The following is a 24,323-nucleotide window of genomic DNA, read 5'->3' as shown; positions in this document are numbered from 1 at the left end:
CTGCTTGCAAGCGTAATTATTTAATTTTCTTTTATATTCCATTTTTCTTATGCTTTGAAAAATACTTCAAGTGTTGGTAAACATTTTAAGAAGACACTTACATAATAAAACTTTCTTTTTTAAAATATATTTTATTGATTATACCATTACAGTTGTTCTATTCCCCCTTCATTCCCCTCCACCTGCACACTCCCTCCCCCACGATTCTCCCCCCTCAGTTTATAACCACGTGTCTCAAGTTCTTTAGATTCTATATTTCCCCCACTATTCTCACCCTCCCCCTATCTATTTTCTACCTACCATCTATGCTATTTTCTGTGCCTTCTCCCCCCTTCTCCTCCTCCCACTCCCCTGTTGCTAACCCTCCATGTGTTCTTCATTTCTATGGTTCCACTCCTGATCTAGCTGTCCTCTTGGTTTGCTTTTGTTTTAGGTGTGGTTGTTAATAACTGTGAGTTTGCTGTCCTTTCACTGTTCATATTTTTCATCTTCTTTTTCTTAGATAAGTCCCTTTAGCATTTCATATAATAAGGGCTTGGTGATGATGAACTCCTTGAACTTGACCTTATCTGAGAAGCACTTTATCTGTCCTTCCATTCTAAATGAAAGTTTTGCTGGATAAAGCAATCTTGGCTGTAGGTCTTTGGATTTCATGACTTGGAATACTTCTTTCCAGCCCCTTCTTGCCTGGAAGGTCTCTTTTGAGAAATCCGCTGACAGTCTGATGGGTACTCCTTTGTAGGTGACTGTCCCCTTATCCCTTGCTGCTTCTAGGATTCTCTCCTTCATTTTGGTCTTGGCTAATGTAATTATGATGTGCCTTGGTGTGTTCCTTCTTGGGTCCAATTTCTTTGGCACTCTCTGAGCTTCCTGGATTTCCTGGAAGTCTATTTCCTTTGCCAGACTGGGGAAGTTCTCCTTTATTATTTGTTCAAATAAGTTTTCCACTCGTGGCTGTTTCTTTCCCCCTTCTGGTACCCCTATAATCCAGATGTTGGAACGTTTAAAAATGTCCTGGAGGTTCCTAAGCCTCTCCTCATTGTTTTGAATTCTCATTTCTTCATTCCTTTCTGGTCAGATGTTTCGTTCTTCCTTCTGGTCCATTCCATTGATTTGAATCCCAGTTTCCTTTCCATCACTATTGGTTTCCTGTACATCTCCCTTCATTTCCATTAGTTTAGCCTTCATATGTTCCTCTAATTTGTGACTGTAATCTACCAATTCTGTGAGCATCCTGATAAATAGTGTCTTAAATTGGGCTTCTGAGAAGCTGGCAATCTGTTGGTCGCTTAGAGTTATTGGCTCTGGGACTTTGAGTTCCTCTTGCGCCATCTTTTGGGCTGTTCGTGCCTGTTAAGTAGCAGGATCGGAGCCCTAGGTTTTCACCAGAGCAGGGCAACTCAGTTGCTGGGTTGTGACCTTGTATGTGGGGGCGGGGTCAAAGAGGTACAATGGCTTCCCTCTGCTGCTCGTTGCCGCGACCCCCACCGGCACCGCAGCCACCACTGTCACCAGGCCCACGCGTTTTGTTCCACTGCACTCGAGTGTGCCACCGCTGTCAGCCCTCCACCACTGGGTTCGTCTCCTGGGGCCTGCATGGTCTGTCTCACTGTGCGCGAATGTGCGACCTTGGTCAATCTGCCCCGCACCCCGACTGGCTTTGGGCTGCCCGCGCGCCTAGCGCCTAGGTCGGGGGATCTGTCCTGCCCGACCCAGCTCCGATGCTGGCTCCGCCTCTCTTACCGTCCCCGTTGAACGGTTCGTAGCTGTCGGACTTCTGTATAATTCCGTTTTCTGGTCTTTGGGTGTGTCCTAGTTCTCCAAAACTTTTGTTGTATCCAAACTTGGTTGTGGGAGAAGGCACAGTGTTTCCACCTATGCCTCCATCTTGGCGGAAGTCCCCTTACATAATAAAACTTTCAAGCAACATTTTATTACATACTTGCAGCATGTACCGTGTGAGTTACTACAGCCCGCACTGAGACCTCTGGGACGTTCTGTACGTGCGTGACACTTCAGGGACCGTATTTGTTGGAAGGAGTATTTTTTCATTTGAAAAGAAGTTGGAAACTTCACTTCTTTCTGCCCTCGGACCTAGTAGTCCCCGTTGCGGGGGTGGTGTTACTGACACATGTCTTTGAGACGCAGACCTTGAACCGCTCGGACCCAGGCGGGCCCAGAGAGTCCTGGAGGCACAGGGTCAGTGTGCGTTTCTACACGGAGCTGTTGGGAGGGTGCACCGCTCCCCTCGCCTGTGTTTCATCAGTTGTGTGTCTGTCAGAGGACCGAGATCGAGGCTGGAGGGAACAGATGGGAAAGAGTTTGTATCGAAGGACGTGCGGGGGGCCCCATTCCCACCTCGGGGGAGCCCCAGGGGCTGGCCTCCGTGTGTCCTGCTGAGCCCTCCTCCGCAGAGAGGAACAGTGAGGGAAGGAGGGCCGGGTTTCTTCCCAGTGGCTGAGGTTCTGCGCTTCGGGGCTTGTGGTGTCGCTTTACCAGGACGGGTTTTAAACACGAAAAGCTGCAGGAGCGTGACCTCACGCTGCACGACTCTAAAAGATGATTCAGGTTGCACGGTGGGTTATAAGTGCTGAACGCTGACCGTGTAATTGTAACCGATCCTCATGAGGGAGAAGAACAGCACATCTGAAAAAATGGCGCCTCACTAAAGGCCTCTGAAAAGCTTGTGCTTCCAAGTGACGTGTGAAAAGCGAGGAGGAATCCGCACAGGCTGAAGGGATGCGACGGTCGCTGTGGTTCCTTCTCGGGTGGGTTCCTAAACTGCTCTCTGCTCTCCTCCACCGTCACTCGCCTTTTCTCTCCACAAGGCCTGTGGTTCCGAGCTCCCACCCGTCTCCGTGGCTAGTTCCCACCTAACGTCCTCACTGCATGGTCACGCGGTGGCCGGAGTCTGAGCAGAGTGGACGCGGCTAGCCTTCCCAGTCTTCTCCGCAGGGCTGGCGTCCCGGTAACTCTTACAGAACAGCCCAGGTATCAACGGGTCGGCTTGCAGTGCCTCTTTGATTTTGTGTCTCCATCACAGTTTATGTCCGAGCATATTTCGTATTAGTCTCAGGTGCGTGCATAGTGTCTAGACAGTCACACACTTGGCACAGTGATTCCCCGCATCACCCCTCGGGGAAGGACAGACTCTGAGCTGAGGGAGATGACTTTCCCCACACACAAGTTCCTTCCGCGTTGCACGTTTTCCGATGAAGAATGGCCTTACATGTTAAATGATAGAGGGTAGGGTAGAGGCAATTAAGACAAAAATTAGGATGGGGAGAATTTCACACGCTGGACTTCCTTGTGTGGAGTAGGAGGAGTGAGGAGCTATATGACTGCAAATGGAAACGGGAGGCTTTTCAGGCGACCTTAGCCTTTCTCGTGGCTGGGGCAGTGGCCCTCGCTCTCTTGTCCTCAGACCTCGCTCGCTTGCTGTGACGGTGCTCAGACGTCAGCGTGCACCTGGGGACCTGGCCCCATCTGCAGAGCGTCTGAGGCAGTCCACATGCATCTCCAGCAAGTTCCCAGGCCACACCGGGGCTGCCCGTGCAGGGCCCGCACCTCCGGACAGCAGAGCCCCCCCGCCCCGCCCCCGTAGGACCAGGCTGGGGTCGCGTCCCAGGGCGAGCTTCCAGCAGGCGGGGAGCAAGAATGAGATCACGTCTGATTTGAAGCCCATCCATGAAGGGCAGTGGAAGTCTTGTCAGCTGGGGAAACCGGAGCCATTAAACCAAGAGAAGAAACAATGTTCATCTGCAATTTGTGGGTCACCGTGACTTCGAGTAGCCGGAATAAGCAAAAATCAACGTGCCTACTAAAAAAAAAATTGCAAAACACTGGCTTTGAGAATCTCTTTATATGTTTTTTTTCTTTAAAAAACAAAAATAATTCTAAGAAAGGGAAAAGATTTATTTTCTTTGTTTTGCTGATGTTGGAGTTCACGGACCTATGGTTTTGAATTACTCTTTCAGTCTTGTTTTATTTCCGTGTTTGCCTGTAAAACCAACAGACCTCCGCAGATGGGTTACAACACGTAGGGCACTTACGTAATTATGCTCATGAAATTCTAGAGACATGAAGTCTGCTTCTGATGGGACTTGGCTTGCACCACCCTCCACTGGCCCCCGTTGATTCGCAAGGGTCCCTCTCACCCTCCCAGGGCCCTGTGGTGTGTGAACTCACCATTTCCTCCGATTGTGTGAAGCCTGGTTTTCTGTAATGAGCCGGCAGCCACTCGGGGCTTCCGACAGCCTGTCTGCCCATCGTTACAGAGTGTTCAGTTTCTGGCCGGTCTGCCCCACCCTTGACTCTATTTTTGTTTCTCGCAGACTGTCTTTGTTTTAGAATTGTGATCTTAGGTCTGCTGCACCAGCTGATCTTGGCTTCTTGTGCTCTGCCGAGTGTGTCCTTGTCTTCCCTGGAGGAGGAGGTTCTTGACTGCGCTTTTCCTGGGGGGTTCAGATCCTGTGGGTCTCCTCTGCTGCCCTGCACTGGTGTGGAAGCTGCCTCGACTATGTGCTGCTCGCTTAACGACCTCACGGTGAATTTTAATATATGGAGTTACCCTGTGGGTACATCTGTGAAGCTGTGTGGGTTACTCTTAATTGCCTCTTGAGGAATTTATGGAATCTACGCTTGTTAGGACGTTGGTAAGGAAAGAGGCAGATTTTAGGTCCAGGTGGCTGGCGTAAGTGGATGAACCAGGGCTGCCTTTTGCAAGCCTGCTTGCCCGCTTGCCGCTGGAATGGAATTTGTGATCAGTCGAAGGGTGAGTTGGAGATCCTTGAAGACCTCCGGTGAATGGTTCTGCTGACTCCGAGACTCCTCTGCAGGCGATTCAGTCAGTGTGCCTGGACAATAATTAGCCCACTAGAGGGCAGACGAGCGCAGGCCTGTGCAGCCTATCTGACCTGTGGGTTTACCTTCTCGTCTGTTAAAATTACTGGACGGCCATCCACAAGGTGAAACTGCCCAGGGGCCGACGGCCAGCTGGGAAACAGCTCGTCCACCTGGTTTTGACGCTTAGGGTTATTGGTTCTGCAGTTTGCCAGGGTCAGTAGTAAATTCCTTCCATTGAACTCAGCAATGCTGGTGATTTCTGTTGCACTTTGGCACTGGAAAGTGATCTGAACGCCTGTGCCTCTGGCTTTGATTTGTCTTGACTTGAACACATTTTAAAGACACCCCAGCCAGCCCTATTTTTTTAGCCAAAATACCTTATACTTGTTGTTCACTAGATTTCCCTGTAAAAGAAATCCAGTGTCTCCAATTTGACTTAGATTGACGATTAGTACTAAACGTGCCATCTTCTCACGTACCAGTTTCGTCAGCCATGCACCGTGCGCTGTGTCGGGTCAGCACTTCCTCCGCAGGTTCTTACAGAACAGAACGCGAGCCTTCCCGGCCGCCGTCTCGCCATCTCCCGGCTTCCGTTCTCACCGCCCCGACGGAGCGCGGCCGCTGGGTTACCGTGCGTTTCTGCTTCAGGGCTGCGCTGTCTCGGTTGCTTTGCTCACCAGAGTGCTCTTTTCACGGGCTCTGATTTCCGTGAGGAGGGCTTTGTTTTCATCTGTTTACATCTGGCTCTTGCAAGGAGGAAGTTTAACGTGCACAGGAAAGGAGTTTGGCGTCTCTTCTGTTTCGGGTTTTCCCGAGTGTGGGGCCGGGTTCCTTGGCTGTGCGGCTGCTTTCAGGTCACCGTGTCGGCACCACAGACACCGCGAAGACCCCTACAAAAGACCTGGACATTAGGATCAGTTATTCCCACGGGAAGTGTTTTTGGACGTAGAGACCTGTGAAAAGATGACAACTGCTAGATTTTTAACTTGGACAATCTGTTTTGTCATGATTTGGAAGAACATTGACCATCTCCTCTGTGAAGGACTTGACTTTTAATGATTTTTCTCTCTGGAAAACAGGTTTTTAGAATTACTAATAGATGGTAAAATTGTTTCCTGTTATTGCCTTCAAATTCGATAAGCATAAAATGGTAAGAAGAAAGGAAACCTTAAACTCTAAATAATCAGTACCTGGGGTGAAGGCCTGAACAGGTCAAATGGTGCAAGACACACATTCTCTGTTATTGACTTTATAGTATACATTAAGATTGGAAAATAAAAATTGCACACATATAATAATGTATTATATGTGTGCATTAATACACATTAATGTCGGTCTGTAGGGGAGGTCAACTTTTATTTTTACCCTCTTAGAATTTGGGGGGGTTGGGGCCTGAGAATTAAATTGATGTACGCTAGATCAAGAGGAGAAAAGCATTCGAATTTATTTGCGACAAGTCTCACAGGGCACAGCAGCCTTTGCAAGGAGCGAAGACCCAGAGAAAGGGGGAAACCTACTGGCCTTTCACAGTAAGTTGAACGGAGAGAGGCCACTGGGCCGACTGTGGAGAGGGCACTGACCTGTGTGGAGAGACGGGAGGAAGATAAGAACTGTCCCACCAGGGTCTGACCCTGCAGAAGTCTTTCCGTCTCCATCTCTTGTCCATGAGGGTGAGGACGTTGCTTTCTGTCTGGGTCAGGGAGGACGTCTTTCACAAGAGATTTCATCGCTCGCTTTTAAGACAGAGAAGGAAGATCAGAGTGTCTTTCTCGTATTTGCTCTTCTCGAAATGCCTTTAACTCAAAGTAGCCAACATACCACAGCGACATATTGTGAGGTAGCACGTTCTGAACTTCTGCAATAGACACGACTTATTCAATGAATGATACGCACAAGGCAGGTAAGTATCTTGGCTAATTTATTGTGATACAATCTCAGATTCTGGGGGCATGCAGAATCGGGTTTAAAATGTACCTCCATCTCTGGCTGGCTGTCAGGGCATGTCGTTTGTGCCTCGAGTGCGGGTGGCCAGCATCTGCAGAGCAGGGATGACGGTGGTGCTGCCCTCTCGGGGCTGTGGCGGGGATTGCGGGAAGTCGTATGACCAGGAGGGTGCAGACTAGCTGCTCACCACATCAGTGTGGGCTCCTTCTGGCGGACAACTGCCCTGTCTGTCAGAGGCTGTACCTCCTCACTCTCCTGGAATGGCCATGTCACTGGGTCCGTTGAGAGGACCACCCCTCTCCCCCATAGAATTGCCTTTGCGCCTCTGCTGGAAATCAGCTGGGCCTATTCGTGTGGCCGTTTCTGGGTTTTTGCATCTGTTCCATCAACCTGTATGTGTGTCGCTCAGCCAGCGCAACACGGTTGTGATTGCTGTAGCTAAGTCAGGACGTGGGCAGATTGATCCTCCTACTCGGTTTTGAGATTGCTCTTTTTTTTTGAAATTTGTTTTTTAGAAATTGGCTTTGGATTCTTTTAGACATTCTAGTTATTCTTCCATATAATTTTAAAATAATCTCATCTATATGTATGCAATATGCTGGGATTTGGATGGGAGTTATGCTAGATATATGTCACCTTCAGGAGAACTGACATCCTTACTCTGCTGGGTCTTCCGAGCCATGCACACCGTCTCACTCTCCATTCATTCGGGTCTTCTCGCCTGCAGTTTTCTTGCCTGCGTCCTGGCAGTGATTTGTTAGGTTTACAGCTAGCAGTTTTTTTCTTTTCGAGTGATCATAAGTGGTGTTGTCGTTTTAATTTCAGTGCATCACTAGTATATAGATGTGCGGTTGATTTTTAGATATTGAGCTAGTATCCTGCCACTTTCTGAAATCAGTTATATTACTTCCAGAATACTTTTGTGGTTTTTAAGGATCTTCCGTATAGACAGTCCTGCCGTATGCAAATAGAGACAGTCCTATTGCTTCCTCTCGCATCTGCATGCCTTTCCTTTCCTGTTTCTTCTCCCGCCCCCGGCCTCCGCTCCTGCTCTCACCGCCCTGGCTTCACCTGCCAACACCATATTGGATGGGAGCACGGGATGGGCAGCTTGCCTTTCAGCATTAGGGACAACGTTAGCTGTACTCATCATTATTATTCTTTTATAATAAATATTTAATAATAATAATTACTATTATTATTGGTAGATGGCCTTTATGAAGTCCAGGAAGTTCCCTTTTATTCCTTTTAGTTTTTTAGATTTTTTTAATCACGAACGGGTTTTGAATTTTTCCAGATTGTTCCTGCATCAGGGTTGTTTCGATTGATCTCAGCCTTTTCATGTAGCAGGTTATACTGTGACTTTTTAAAACAATGAACCGGGTTCGCCTCCCTGAAATGCGCCTCACTGTGTCACGGTGTATCGTTCTCGTCATATATTGCTGAAATCTGTTTGTTAATATTCTGGGTAGGATTTTTGCCTCTGTATCCATGAGGGTTATTGATCTGTATTTTTACTTTTTGTATTGTCTGGTTTTGGTATTAGAGTAATACCAGTAATAGTAATGCTAGTTTCATAAAATTAATTGGAATTGGAATTATCTTACCTATGTAAGTTTATATCCACCTTTTCTAACATTGTAGATTGATTTTTTCTGTGCAATTAAATAATTTTTGAAAACATAATTTTGAAATCTGAATAATAGCTGTAAGAATGTTCTCCCTTTAACCTTTTCTTATTTCATTAAACTTTTAAAAAATTTTAATGATTTTTGTGGTTAGCATTTTCCTATATAAATCATTGCAAACATTTACCCTTAGAATAATGCAAGAAATGGAATTGTTATGTCAAATGATAGGAACGTTCATGGTTTTTGATGAACCGCCACTACCCCCAGAGAGGGGGCTCCAGGGAACGGTTCCGCAGCCGTGTGAGTGGGACCCGCAGCCGTGTGGGCGTAGCAGGACCCGGTTCAGGTTCAGGGAGTCTCTACCCGCTTCAGCAGGGCTTCCCTCTGGAGGAGAGAGGAGTCTTTGTCTTGGTGTGGCTGTGATGTTGTTCGGCCTTGGTTACAAATGTATCCTTTGAGAAACAGGCCTGTCCCTTGTTGTCATCCCTCAGCCGGCCACAGTGAAAATAGCCCTGCTGGGCCGCCGCTGTAACGCTGAACAAAAGTGCACACGCAGGCACTGAGACTTACTGGGGTGTGAGGTGGGCATCCCACGACCCAGAAAATGGTGTGTGTGTGTGTGTGTGTGTGTGTGTGTGTGAGTGACAGAGAATTATATCAGACTTAAAAATAAGAAATGTAGAGTGTTTTTACAGAAAATGAACGGCATCTCAGAAACCAGTCCCCAACTCGCAGACCCCACAGACCCCGCAGATCCCGCAGACCCTGCAGACCCTATCCCAGACCCCATCCCAGACCCCTTCCCAGACCCCATCCCAGAGTCTCTGGTCTGTGGGGTAAAGCCCAAACCACTCACGCTGCTCTCCAGGGTCTCCATCTATCTGGGTTACGTTTCTCTTCCTTTTCAGTGTTTTTTTTTTTCCCGTTTGACTTCTTATTTCTGTGAGAACATGCTCGCTTTCCCCCAGACTTGTGTGAAGTTTGTGCCTACCTCTTCAGTTATACTTTGCTTGTTTCTCCTTCAAACTCTTCTTTTGCACTCTTTATGTACTTAGTACTTTGGAATTTTATCTTTTTGTCATATTAATTTTAGTTGTTTGATTTTCATGTTCTCTATATCACTGAACTTCAGAGCCCTATAGGCAAAATAGTATCCTAAATGTTTCTTCATCTTCAGGCTCCTCATGGGAATTCCTGAAGCACTTACTAAAGTAAATCAAAAGACAATATAATGCTCAACGCCCTGGCTGGTATAGCTCAGTGGCCTGAGTGCCGGCCTGCGAACCACAGTATCACGGTTCAATTCCTAGCCAGGGCACATGCCTGGGTTGCAGGCCAGTTCCCAGCAGGAGACTCATGAGAGGCAACCATACATTAATGTCAATTCCTAGCCAGGGCACATGCCTGGGTTGCAGGCCAGTTCCCAGCAGGGGACTCATGAGAGGCAACCATACATTGATGTTTCTCTCCTTCTCTCCTTCCCTTCCCCTCTAAAGATAAATAAATAAAAATCTAGAAAAAATGAATATTAAAAAAAGACAATATAATGCTCAATATTAGGGACTTAGTGTTCCTTGCAGAAATATGTTATTTCTTCATATAGAGTGTAAGCAAAGTAGTTTAATGTAGAAAGCTGACGTTGCTAAGCAACTGAAATGCCTCGGGAGCTGAAATGCAACCTTCACCCATGCATTCTGCATTTTCAGGGCTGCTGGGGAAGATCCTGATGGCGATCCGGGATGCGGGCTTTGAAGTCTCAGCCATGCAGATGGTGCGTGGTTCGCGATGAGTCATCACCTACCGACTGAGGAGGTTTCTCTGCACAAGCTTTAAAAGTGTTTGACACTGAATTTTCTCTGTGCGCTCAGTGCATCAAAATACAGGAAANTTGCAGAAATATGTTATTTCTTCATATAGAGTGTAAGCAAAGTAGTTTAATGTAGAAAGCTGACGTTGCTAAGCAACTGAAATGCCTCGGGAGCTGAAATGCAACCTTCACCCATGCATTCTGCATTTTCAGGGCTGCTGGGGAAGATCCTGATGGCGATCCGGGATGCGGGCTTTGAAGTCTCAGCCATGCAGATGGTGCGTGGTTTGCGATGAGTCATCACCTACCGTCTGAGGAGGTTTCTCTGCACAAGCTTTAAAAGTGTTTGACACTGAATTTTCTCTGTGCGCTCAGTGCATCAAAATACAGGGAAAAAAAAACGGTTACTGAGCTTGATAGTCTTACAGTCAAGAAATGTTTTTGAAATTATTTGACCCATATACTCTTTCACTGAGAGAACTAATATTCAAATAGTACACCTAATTTAAGCTTATATGGCAGGTTTATATGATGCTTGGAACTTTGCTTGCAAATATGGGCCAAGACAATATATTCAGTTTTTACAAATGAAAAATAGAATTAAGCCAGCCCTGGCTGGTGTGGCTCAGTGGCCTGAGTGCGGGCCTGCGAACCTGAAGGTTGCTGTTCGATTCCCAGTCAGGGCAGGTCCTCAGTGGGGTGCGTGTAAGAGGCAACCAATCAGTGTTTCTCTTTCTTCCTACCTTCCCCTCCCTTTAAATTTTCTTAAACAGTAGAGTTAAGCTAAGTAATTATAATGAACTTTCTCTTGCCTCGATTTGTGACTAAGAAGGGAAGGCGGGAAGAGAATCATTTCAGCTTTTTCCCTGACCAGGGCCTTTTTCTAGATTTCCCTCCAGCATCTTTTTTGGGGTCCGGCGTTTCAGCCCCATGTGGGCGGATTGCCCCCACACCATCCTTGGAAGGCGTTCGCTGAAGAAACAGCACCCACTTCTGTGGGGCTCGTGCCTTTGTGCCCCACTTACCAGGGTGTTGGACAGGAAGTTGGGTGTGCGTTGTTAGAGGAATCAGACGTGAGATGCAGGCTTTGGTGTTCGAAGGCCAGCGAGTCCGCGCTGTTAGGGTGCTGCAGTGCTGACTTCGGAGCTAATTGACTTCGGATGCGTTTGACTTGATCTTCTTCCTCTGCAAAGGGGGCGTCTTCGATTTTTTTCTGGAGGCTCCGGATCACCTGAGAGCCCAGGCCAGGTGCTGAATGGGGTTCCACCTGCTTTGTGTCCCAGGTTGGTGGGAAGGCCCATGAGCCAATAAACGGCCAGAATTTGGAGAGATCTGCAAAGTCTTCAGGCAAAACGTGGAGACAGATGAAAACGCTGATATTTGAAGAATCTTACCTGGGACGGTAAAGAGATTGTCAGACAAGACTTTCTCAAAGTAGCAGCTTGGCAGTGGACCTGAGTCTGCTAAGAAAAAATCAGGGTGGACATTGCAGCGTTAGACAATCATCTGGGTCTAGATCAGCCTGCCACCTGGCTCAGCGGCTGGTCACGATCGGTGCTCGGGGACAACAAGCATAATTTTAACAAAGGTTAATTGAACCTGTGGGGGAGGCACAGTGACCTAGGGACAGTCACAGTCCTTGATTTGGGGAGTCAGAAAAACCTATTTCTGGCTCTCGGGTCAGCTGCTTTCCAGGTGTGTGACCTTGGCCAAATTTCAAGCAGTCTTATCTGCAGAGTTATCAGCCAAGCAATGAGGGGGTCATTGTTTGCTTCAGTGGGTTCAATGAAATAACCCTACCTAGTGGGAGAATTTCCATTGAAAGGTGATGGCATTTCCAATGCAAATTGCTAGGCATTTAACAAGTTATATTTTCTGTCATTGCTTTTGTTATATTAATAATGCAGGTTGTGTGAACACAGGATGAAAAAGCTGAAATCAAACAAAATCCCCTCCCTGGATAGCTATGTGGCTTATAAAAAATAAATCCTCCTAATTGGAATTACTGTCTGAGTAGGTAGAAATTTCTCCATGATCGTCGGTCTGGGCAACAATAGGCAGTGTGTCGGGTGGAATGGGAAATAATATTGGAAATTCTGAGGTGATTTGGAAAACACTTACAGTCTTAGTTTTGAGACACTGGAACTTAGTGAACTTTTCTTTGTAACTTAGTTAGAATCCAGCTCAGACTGGAATGAGCCTTCCCAGGCTTATCTTGTAAGCCAATCTCACAGAGTCGTGGGAGTTCCAGGTGGCTTGTGTACCTGGGAGTTCGAGCTCAGTTCCAGGTGAGCTTTGCTGTGAGCCAGACTAACTGGGAACACTGTCCTGAGTGCTTGGGAGGGGAAGGGTTTATGACCAGCCCCCTCGACAGATCTGCACGACCTCTCGTTCGTAGTATTCCCTTCCTGTGCCACGGCCTCATCCATGAACAACACGCCTTGTGTGTGTCTCTGTCACAGTGTCGGGGGTGGGGCTTAATTCCGAGAGAGGCGCCCTGGGAGATCAGACTGAGGCGGAGCACAGGCTGGTCGAGGTCCCCGACCCTCTGCGTCGCAGCCTCTGTAACCTGGGCTGTAGCGCTGCTCGGCAGCTGGCCGGTCGTGGGAGGTGCCAGTGCAGGACTGAGGACCGGGCTCCATGCACTGAACGCTCTCGTAGTTGTTCTGCGTTTTCATTGTGGATGAGCTCATCTTTGACAACGCTTTCTTCTTCAGAGTATTTAGTAATTTATGCAAGGTTTACTTTTTTAAAAATTTTATTTATTTTTAGAGAGGGATAGGGAAGGAGAAAGAGAGGGAGAGAAACCTCACTGTGTGGTTGCCTCTTGCATGCACACCCCGTACTGGGGACCTGGCCTACAACCCAGGTTGCCACCAGGGCGCAAGTTTTATATTTGAAAGTAAAAAAAAAATATGTCCAAGAGATCATAAATGTTGAATGCTAAGTGTGACTCATTTCCTTTGCTTGGTTGACATTTGTTTTTTTTTTAACATAGTTCAACATGGACCGCGTTAACGTGGAAGAGTTCTACGAGGTGTACAAAGGGGTGGTGTCTGAGTATAACGTGAGTATCCAAGTCACTGGGGAGCCTTGGCGCTGAGAACAGTTTGTGTGTCTCGCACCTTGGGGACCTTGGCATCGTCCTGAATCATGAAAGTACTCCTTAAAGCCTGCAGGCAGGGTTCTGCCAGTTGCTGGCCAATGACACCCAGGGACTGAGGCATTCTTACCCCCAAGAGCCGCTGGCTTGGTTTTAAAAATATATTGTTTCATTTCTGAAACAGAAATCCACAGGAATGCGAGGGAAAAACCTGACTGGGATATTGACACATTTTGACATTGTCTGTTGTGCAGACGCTGCCTCCTGACTCGGCCCCAGGTCCAGGGTCGCGCACATCACTTGCTTCAAACCGCAGATTTCTGTCTCCCAAAACTCACGGCAGCTAGCTTGCAGCTTCCTGGGCTCGTTCCCCTTTCCCCCTCTTGTGGAGACCGAGGTGAGGTCCAGATCCTAACCCACCAGTGTGTTGTAGCCACTTGGTTCCCCTTCTCCGACCCTTAGTCTGCCTGTCTTCAAAGTGGAAGTAACACTGTTCCCTAGCCCATGAGAGTGCCGTAATAACCAGATGAAGAAAAGCAGGCAGACGTACTGAGAATACTAAGTAAACTTAGCTGTTTTGTTGTTATTATGGCTGCTGCTATTACTGTTGTTATTATTCTGCCTGACACAATTCTTTGCACTAGAGTCGCTGTTGATCATGTGCAGTTACACTTGCTGTGTCAGCATTTGCAGTCACGTGAAGGTGGTAATTCCTGTCTCCCGGGGTTACCGTGGCCCGCTTTTTAAGGAGCACGCGCTTTTCACGGAGTCCTTTTTTCTACATTTTTTTCTCTGCCTCCTGTGCGGTCCTGTGTCTGCATTTTGAGCCCTGTTTGGTGTCAGCACTGAAAAAAAAAAGGTGTTGGCAGGATTGGATTGGCTCCTCTCTCTCTGGATCTCAACGGAAAATCAAACTCCACATAATTACCCATAAAAACAATCACTCGTATTCTTTGTGAGATAACAGAGTGACTTCAGGGGATACAGCTGGGGACCCTAGTGAGCAGGGTTCTGGGGACATGCTGTGACACCCTCTCCCTCTGCTTTTAACTTCTGCCATTTCTGTTGGGCACGATGACCAAGGCCAGATCAACATTTCAATATCATCTGCAATAAATAACCTTTACTTTACTTTGGCACCGTGTATGCTAAACCCTGCAAAGTCATTACCATGGCTACTTCGGCCCTGCGTGGTCCGGCCTCACTCAGCTCCTGATGCCCTGGCTCCTTGGTGGGCTCTCACCCCCCCACCCCCAGAGGAGCTTCTTCCTCCAAGTCGCCAGCGCTGCTGATGCCCCGGATACTGTCTAAGGGCTGACCACACAACTGGGAACACGAGCCCTCCTCAGCTCTCTGCTCTCTCTGAATCCTTCCACGTTCGAGTCTCGTGATGCTTTCTCTCGGCCTTGGTTGTGTCCTCCACACCCACGGACTCTCAGCCAAAGACTCGAGCGAGCCTCTGCAGGTCCCTGTGGGCCCTCTCCCGCATCTCCCACCCCCTGCAGCGCCCCGTCGTGCCAAGCCCAGCTGCACTGGCCTCCACGAGCCCAGCCTTGGTCTCCTGTGCTCAGGGAGCTCCCTGGGCTGTGTGCGCTTCCTCCCCCGCCCCCCATCTGGAAAACGCCCGCAGGCAGTGAGCCGGGGCGGGCTGTGTGGCTACCCTTGCTCTGTCCCCTCCTCTTGGACCACAGTCCCCTTCTCCCTGTCGTCAGGGTCTGAACACTTGGGTTTCATAGCGATCGTCTGGCTAATAGATGTTCAGTGGGAGAGAATAGCCTGGGCCCCTGTTATCACTTGTTGCTGGAAGTCATTGTGATTTTCAAACGTGTCCTTGGAAGGAACACTTTGGAGTTTACGTCCTTAGAGACAGGTGTTGGACAGCAGTGTGTCTGACAGGAAGCTGTACTAGAAGGTCGTTTCGGGGGTGCACGGGCCCAGGGGGAACTCAGTGCACCCAGAGGGTGGCAGCCACGGCGCAGAGAGCAGGCCACACAGACGTTTTCATGGGAAACATGGACAAAATTTGGCAACTGCTTGGCATGAGGGGTACAGGCAGGGAAGAAGTCAGAGGTACCTTTAACATTTGGAGGCTGGTGGAATAGTGGTGCAATTAAAAAAGGAGTAAAGAATTGATAAGTTATATTAATTTTTAGTGCTTTATGTTGCATGTTGCAGGAGATGGTGACAGAAATGTATTCCGGCCCCTGCGTAGCGATGGAGATTCAACAGACTAACCCTACAAAGACATTTCGAGAGTTCTGTGGGCCTGCCGATCCTGTGAGTTATTGTTGAAATATTAATCAAGTTCATTGTATTTATTAACTAAATATCTTGACTGGTTTGATAGTTTTACTTTACTCCTTAAAAGAAATAATGCAAATATGAACATAACAGACAAAACTTTTTATTCAAAATAGCATTTCAAAATCATTTATTTCTTGTGTAATATACTCTAAGAAAAAGTGAATGTTTTATTGGACTGGGCAGAAGCATTTACTGTGGCATTTTCTTTTATTGTTCCTTCTTGCTAAGCTGTCTGGGTGAGTAAATGTATCGAGCTCTGTGATGGAAACCATCTGAGCTATTAGTTATCCCTTGACACAAGGAGGTCGTCATGATGGTCTCAGTGTGAAGACTGAAGATTCGGTGGCCTGACTCCAGACCCGTAAATAAATGCGAGCAGTGGCACTGGGTGACACTTGATATTCTCTAGGGTACCTTTCGGTCGTCCGGGACTGTCTTTGCGTGGACATTCAGGGGCGAGGCTCAGAGAGGGGCCGAGAAGCAGAAGTCGCGTTAGAACACCCGTGAGAAATCCCCACGGAGATGTTGCCAGCTGGGCGGGACCGAGGGAGGTGCTGCTGATGTTTAAATGCCAGCTGAGATTGAAGGGGTCTCCGTCTCCCATTTCACTCTCACTCGTAAACAGACACGAGAGAAACGTGGCCCCGAGGAGACTGCAAACGGGACGTCTGCTTGTCGAGCGAAAGCTGGAATGGGGACGCAGGGGGTTGCTCTGCTCACAGCCCCGCTGGGCGGCTCGGGCACGGCCACGGGGGCCAGTGAGAGTCGGGGGTTACAGGTGAATGTCCGTGAGTGCGTGAGTTTGCAGACACGGCCTCCCCGAGTGATGAGAGTCGACCGTGTCTTCTACACCTTCTCCCAGGTTGGAATGACACTTACAAACGAAAAATAAACTTTAAAAAGAATTGGCGATGCCTGCTAATAAAATATCCTGGCTAAAGAAAGTAATTTCTCTTGAAGAGTAGATGTCTATAAAGGTTTGATGCAGTTAGTTTGAAGAAGTACGAAGTACATACTAGAAGATTCTTGCATTCAGAGTAGCGGTTGGTCTTAGGTTTCTTTTGCTTTGGTGTTAGGTAACATCAGGCCCCAAAACTTCACAGAGATGCTATCCTGCTCTGTGATGATAAAAGGTCAAGCAGGTGACCTAGTAGGAGCAACAGAGGCGGTCGACGTTGCACTGCTGAATCAAACGGTATTCTGTGATGTCGTTCTGTGACAAGCCAAACAGCTTTCCTCGGATGTAACGGCGCTGGTTCAACAGTAATGTCTTCCCAGGAGGGCAGGAGAAGTAATTCAGATTTACGAGTAAGGTTTTTGGAATTTTGCGTATCCTCTTCTGGTAGCGTATACATTTTTCAACCACATTAACTTACTATGAAAATATTTCTCTCTCTGTTGTTGTTCTAGTCATCAAGTGTCAGAACCGTTGTTCCTACGTTCGTGCCTTTAATCATCACAGTATACTGTCTTATTACATGTCTGTGTGACCCTGTGCCAATAATACCAGGGCTTCAAGCATGTACAAAGCAAATGACTTTTGAAAAGTAGATATTAAAGTACTTTTCTCTTTACAGTTTTAAACTAGCCATTATGTAACCTTTTTCTTAGTGACTTGGCTAGACAGACCCAAAAGCCACAATATGAATGAATCTTTGCTTCATATCGCGTATGTCATAGTTACTTATATTATGGGTAGATTGGTCAGAACCTAAGGAAACCTCACACCTGTCAGAATGCTAAAGGGACAGGAGCCAGCAAGTGCTGGTGGGGCTGTGACAAAGGGCCCCCCCGCACTGCGGGTGGGAGGGCAGACTGGTGCCATGTGTGACGGTGTGGTCCGCCCTGGAGGGCACTGCGCTCAGTCAGACTGAAAGACAAATGCCTCATGATCTCACTGACAAGTGGAGTCTAAAGAGGAAACAGAAACGAAACCAAACGAACAGAGAACAGACTGAGAGGTTCCAGAGGGGGAGGGGGAAGGGAGTGGGTGTTGGGCAAAGATGGTCAAAGGTACACACTTTTCCTTATAAAATGCCCAAATCCTGGGGGCGTCACCTGCAGCAGGGTGACTAGTTAACAATACGCTATTGTGTCTTTGCAAGTTGCTAGGAGATTGGATTTGAAAAGTTCTCATCACACACACAAAAATGTAACTGTGTGGTGATGAATGTTAACTAGACTCACCATGGTGATCATTGTATCAAATCACCTGAAGCTCATATAATGTCATATGCCAATTGTACCTCAGTTTTAAAAAAAGGAAGTGAGACACAACTGGGTTTAGACAAATACGAAACTCTCAGTAGAAGGAGAAAGATGAGGTAAAGAACACACATTTCATTCTCTCTCTCCCCACCTCTCTCTTAAACACACACACACAGAAAAGAATTGTTATAGCTGGTTTAAACAATAGCTTTGGATCTTTGACAATTTTATTAGGCCATGCAATTAGAAAGCCAGTACTTATTAACCCTCCAAAGGAGAAGAAAAAAAGAAGAATGATTTTTTTTCTAGAGGATCTGAAACCCACCGCAGAGAGAATACCTAGACAGCAAAGTGAGAACACAGTTTTCTCCACATGGGCACCAATGCACCGACCCCCAACGGAAGCAAAGCTGCTGACGTGGAATTGCTTTTTCACGTTGGTGTTTTCTCACCCCACTTAGGAAGCAAAATTTGGGATGTTCTCCAGGTTGGGCCATGCACTTCTAGCACGAAGATGTGTGTTGTTGCTATAATTATATATGGTTTACATATTTTTTTCTAGTGTCGGAGAATGCAGAGAAGTCTCCTTTGTGAACGAAAGTTCCAGAGGTTTGCTGTGGGTAGGCTTAGGGTTTGCTAGAAATAAAGTTGACTTGGACAGATCATTGCCCTCACACCTCCACCCTCATTGGATGCAGGTTTATTTCATTCCGTTCCACCAAAATGACCGCCTGCTCTGCGGGTGAACGTACTGAGCATTTGGGGACTGACGTTGGCCCTGCCCACAGAACTGGAGGTCTGATGAGGAATGTGGCGGTTAAAGCAACGATTACACGAGGTTGTGTGTGTCTCAGCCACGGCGGGTGCCGGCAGAGTAGGCTGAGACCAGGTGGCCCGGGGTTGGCTGAAGTGCGGGCAAGCCTGGGATTCTCGTCCATTCTCAAATCTGAGGGACAGGGCAGCCACACTGGCAGCCTCACGGCTGGGGGGAGCCCAGCACATTCTGGGACTTCAGAGAAGTCCAGATGGGCCCTCGCTTCCAGCGCAGAGAGGAGGGTAGCCTGCAAGGCGACCAGAGAGAGGGTTTAGGGCAGGCTATGAAGGCCACGTCCCCCTCCCAGTGAGTGAGGTGCAAGCGTGATGGGGAGTTCCGTGGAAAAGTTGGAACGAAGGATTGATGTGACTAAATTTGTTTCAAAAGACCACTGTGTGGTGGTCTTTTCCGTGTGGAAAACTACTTGGACCCGAGTACAGGGAGTCTGACTGCAGACGATGAGCCCCGAGCTGATGGCCGCCACTGGGCACAGCCGTGGAAGGTGGGGGACGGATTCTGGAAGGCGAGCTGGCGGAGCTCGGTGACTCGGGTGTGGGCGTGAGCAGCTGAGTGGTTCAGCTACTCCAGATAAACAAATTCGTGGTGGAACAGACTGTGAAACTGTGGAAGGAACACAGTGACAGTGATTAAAATGCCAAAGCCTCTTTAATTGTAGTCATTGTTTCGCTGTTCTTCCTGAGCTAGTGATTTAAGTGGTGGGTACATAGACAGTGCTTTTATTCCCAGAAGTGGAAATTAGACATAGAAAAAAAAATTCAATCTTGAGTTTAAACCGTGGTGCTTAGGCACCAATCAGCTTTCAGGAAGTTTGGAACCTTGGTCTTGGGTGGGAAGTCCTTGCGCGTGTCCTCCCGCGTGTCCTGGAAGAAAGCGGTCTGGCCGCCGTGGGCCCTCCCTCGGGTCCTTCAGTGTCTGTCGTGATTAGGAGACTCTGCGAACCCAGGCTTCGTGAAAGCTGGCACCAGCAGGTGCTGTTTCTGGTCGGTTCTGCGGTGGGGACGAGGGAGTGGGTGGAATTAGCTGATTAGGGCCCTAAAACAGATGGTCTCTGAAAAAAACATTCTTTGAAACCTCACTGCGTTGAAATCCAACTAATACTATTTTTCTCCCAAATCTGTAACTCTGCGGGTATCTTTTTACTACTTGCCATCTCCTACAAACGCAGTCCAACCCATTAAAGGTTATCTTTAGAAACTGTGTGGGATCGTGCCCAAGTTTGGCCTTTAAACCTTCCTATTAAATGCTGTCATTTGCGAGGGATTGTGACACTGACATGTCACATCAAATCTTGCACAAAGTGCAAATGAAAGGCTGGTTGACTCTCTAATGACATCGCCTCCCTAGTGTCAGAGCTACAGGAATGACTAGAGTAGAACCGGGGCCTCCCCTTCTTCTGGGGGGTTCCACTACCGCCCTGGTTTAAGTGTGAGTGTGAACGCGGACCTCCCCTGAGAATTGTGCTGACCACCAGCACCGCTCTGCTGATGTTCTTCCCGCCTCCGACCTCGCTCAGCAGGTGCAGACCGTTCCACGCCTGCTGCAGAGGCGCCCCCCAGCAGCCTCCACTCCAGGCGTTTCTTTCCACCTCTGAGATACTCAGTCACTCCACCAGCCAAACCACCACGCAACCGAACGTTGACAGACCGTCCGGGTGCCTGGTCCTCGTAGGCATGGGCGGCGAGAGGGTGGAGGGCCCACCTTCCCTGAGCCTGAGGGGCTTAGGTCCCAGGGGAAGGGAATCGGTGATTCCAGCGAGGTTCTGTAATTGCCATGGTGAACATATGTATCAAATGGGCCCAAAAAAATTATGGTCAAAGAAGACGGAGACATTGAGGGTTAAATCAAGTCAACCCAGTTTCTGTACCCCTCATCCTGGTCATGCAGGCAGCACGGGGGGCTCTCCAAAGAGGGCTTCTGAGAGGAAGTATTTCCCAGCTTTGTCCCCAGAAGCTGGAGATGACAGTCGAGACAAGAGATTCCAAACCGTAATTCTTGCTGAGCTGGCTGTCGGGAGCGTGAAGAGACCATAAAGAACTTTGAAACGGAGCTTTGACTTTTTAACAACGAGGGGCAGATAACCCTAAATTTCAGATTGTTCCTCCTTGGATCTCCAGCCTGCTCGGGCGGCACACCCCCTCCCCAGGGCCTTTGCACGCTTGTCGAAATCTCTGTGCTGACGTCACTCCCCCATGTTGGAAAGTGAGCGTCTGTCCTGGTACCGGTGCCTACCCCACAGTCAAGCACAGGGGCTCACTCGTAGGCCATCGGTAACCGTGAAAGTGACCATCTGCAGTTAATGGCGTTTGGAAAGAGAGTTTTGTTTTTGTCAGGTGGTTTTCCTCTTCCCCGCTGCTGGTACTGAGGGATTGGAGGTGCCCTTGGGAACAGCCTGAGACCGGCCTAGAGCAGGGACTCCTGCCCTGGTGCCAGCAGACCCCAACAGTTTAGGGGGATGGAATTTAGGAGTCTGTGAATTTGGATGAGGGGGAAAATCACATACTGTTTTCGCTGATCTCCGGATGAAGATTAGACTTCCCACAAATATAAACACTAGTCCTCGGCGGCCGCTGCATCTCGACTTGGCAACCAGTAAACATCAGGTTTTCACACCCCGTTTCAGCCGTAAATAGCTGCAAACTTCACTCAGGGTCATTTCTGCTTTAAGAGTCTGGGGCAGTTCTCAGCCCAGCTGCTAGATCCGAAGATGACAATGGAGCTGGTTTCCAGAACTTCCCTGTCCTTCCCCCGGCTTCCCCGTGTCTGGTGCGTGTGTCTGAGTGATCCTCACGGAAAGTGTGCCCTTTAAGTGCCCAGTTTCCCTCTCCTGTATTTTCCATTTTATTTAAAAAAATATTCCTCCTTCGTGATTCTTTCTCCTCCCTTTAGCCGCATGAACTGCCTTCTCCCAGACGATACTGTTTCCTTCAAGGTCTCTCCGCGTGATGTTTCACCTTTGTTTCCCTCTCCTTCTGCTCTGGGCTCCCTGGGAAGATCACTTGCTCCTCCCACTGCCTTGGAAACTAATCCTGTTCCAGCCAATCAGAAGTGCCCATCCCGGTCAGGAGGGGGAGCTCAGGCCGCAGCAGCCTTGGAAAGTCCCTGCAGGCTGCAGCCGGGGAGGGCCAGCTGTCTCCACCCCCCCACCCCCCCTCCCCCGCACCTGTGCTGCTCATCAGCCCCACGCATCAGCCCCTCTGCATGTGCCCCTGTGGGAGGCAAATACTCCTAAGCCTTTGTGAGACCCTGTGAAATTGCCATTTCGGGACTTGAAAGAGCCTGCCACCTGACCAGTAGGTCACTAGGTAGAGGCACCGGCCCCTGGTGCCAGGTTTGGGCCAGGATCAGTTACAGCTGGCACAAAGACCGCCGAGCCAACAGTGTTCCCGGGAGGCTGTTAAGAGGACCTTTTATTTATATCTCAGTGAGACAGTCCTGCCACTGCCAAAGCCAAAGAAAGGGATTTTGGGTGCCCTCAAATGTCACCGTGCAGGCCAGTGCCACCCTGTCATCGTTGTTTGTTGAGTTTTGGTTGGTGGCACAAAACAACAGGATGATTGTCACCGCCCCTCTGTAGTAAGGACAGGAACGGCCTTTTTAAAGCACTTAAAATATAACAAAAATATTAACTCTCAGTAGTTGATTTTTTATATGATGCTTTAAAAGATCTGTTCTTGCCAGTAGAAGTCCTTTCAGTGATGCTCCCAAAACAGGTGTCCCTGCATTTTAGGTAAAGCCCAAATGTAACATGTAATGTAAGAAGTTACGCACACGGACGTGGGGCAAACAGCCTGCCCTCACGCACAGCAGGCGGCCCAGTCCAGAATAGACCAGTGTGCTCTCTCGGGACTCCTCCCGCCGTGGCCTCCCGAGCTCTCCGTCCTGACCTGACCGGTGCGCTCTTCCCAGGGTCCTGCACGGGCAGGCCCCTCTCCTCACCCCGCTCTCTCCTCAGAGCTCCGAGTGGGTCAGGTGTGCAGAACTGCCAGAGAGTAAACCCACACGGGGGAGGGGTGAGCTGGTCGCCCTCCCATCTTTCTTCTTTTCCACGTCTGTCCTGAGGACGACACTTGCTGCCCCAGCCTGGAGCGACTGTGCCTTCCTCCGAGCCCCGTACCATCGGCTGTCTACACCAGCGGTTGGCGTGTGCCCCTCGTACACGAGTTATCCTTCACGACAGTCCCCCTGTCGTGATTTAGCATTACACCTTTCGGGTGTCTCCAATGCCAGAAAAACGCTGTAACACGGAACTTCAACTCCCATGAACATGGGAAACCCCTGGAATCTTGTTGAATCTACACGATATTTCCATTGAGTGGGGGGGATGGGGGGGGTGGAATTCTGCGTCTGTGACAAGCTTGGGTGATGCGGTGCGGCCAGACCGCGGGCCACGCTTCCAGGGCCAAGTCCGGCAGGTGTCTCTTCATGGTGGCATTTGTCTCCACCACCACAACAAAAAAGGAACAAAAGATTTAAATTGTATTAAACGCCTTGTTTGTGTGCAGTATGAAAACAGCGTTGAGAAGTGAGCACAGATTAAAGTCAATTTCTGTGAATAATGGGAGGCAGGGATGTCATTTTTGGGTTTTTTTCTCGTTTCTTTAATCAATGGACTTTCACTTACTCATTTTAGTAGTTATGAGACTCTATGAGATTCTGTGTAAGTAACTTCTACTTTGGCTTAGCCAGATTTAAGCTTAAAAGCTTAAGTCTTTGGAGCACATTTCAGTCATCTGAGTTACCCAGTTTTTTCCTAACTGTTTACCATTATTTGGGACAACAAGCTTTAAGGAAACTCAGGTCCTACGGGTGTCCCATCTTAGGGACGAGGATTATGCACACACGCACCGTAAGCCCTGTACAATCTTTCCTTCCCTTTTCCCTGGAACGAGAAGGCGGGCCGTTGAGAGCGACCGGCCGTGAGTCCGAGGCCCCAGGCTGCAGCAGCAGCAGCTCATGCTCCTCAGTACGGGGCACAGTTGTGACCCCCTCGTTTCCCCAGGTAGCAAGGGCATTCAAGGTCATCCCCGGAGATTGTGTGTGCTTCTAACTTGGACTGCCAGTATTGAAGTATCCCAGTAGGGCTTATTTTGGGGGGTGTTTTGGTGGGAACTGTCTGTCCTCACCAGCCCCTCCCCACGGCCCCAAGTCTCCTCAGTTTGGCTCCTCAGCGGTGAGAGCAGGTGAACTAGCCCTGCAGGTGTCTCTGTTCTGGAGGAAGGAGATGGAGCATTTTAACTGGATCGTCATGGTTTTCTTTCTAACTACTGAAATGGTTCATGTATTATCCCACCCTCACACCACCAAAAGGCAAACAAACAAAAAATAAGGAAAATTATGGAAGAGGACCAAGCCCTAACAAAGCAAACATGTTTCTCTACTTCCCAGAAATAAGCACTGCTAACATTTCGGCCTCAAAACAAAATGTTTTTTATGCATATTATAAAAACAAGATCATGAAATGTTTACTTTTTGCAGTACCCTTACTTAATTAAAAATATGTTGAATTCTTTCTCATGTATTAAATATACTTCTGTGACATGGTTATTAAAAGCTGCATAGTATTCCAGGATATGGGTTGGTTAATTGCTCCTCTACTGTTGATTTTTTTAAAAATTCTGTGTACAAGGACATTGCAGAAACCAGAAT

At 48.4% G+C, this 24,323-nt stretch overlaps 1 protein-coding gene across 1 annotated transcript in view; it reads left to right on the top strand.

The window, feature by feature from the left end:
• Positions 1–24,323, top strand: part of NME7 (NME/NM23 family member 7) — a 92,385-nt gene that overhangs the window by 34,800 nt on the left and 33,262 nt on the right. Inside the window, exons 8-10 of the mRNA XM_037034945.1 lie at positions 10,127–10,191; positions 13,226–13,294; positions 15,506–15,607. Coding sequence (XP_036890840.1) covers positions 10,127–10,191; positions 13,226–13,294; positions 15,506–15,607 — 236 coding nt within the window. The remainder of the gene's footprint in view (positions 1–10,126; positions 10,192–13,225; positions 13,295–15,505; positions 15,608–24,323) is intronic.

Source organism: Sturnira hondurensis, unplaced genomic scaffold, assembly GCF_014824575.4.
Source record: "Sturnira hondurensis isolate 20B ecotype Veracruz unplaced genomic scaffold, ASM1482457v3 Scaffold0022215, whole genome shotgun sequence".
NCBI lineage: Eukaryota > Metazoa > Chordata > Mammalia > Chiroptera > Phyllostomidae > Sturnira > Sturnira hondurensis.
Note: the sequence above shows the minus strand (reverse complement) of the source record. Positions and strands in the feature narration are given on the sequence as shown.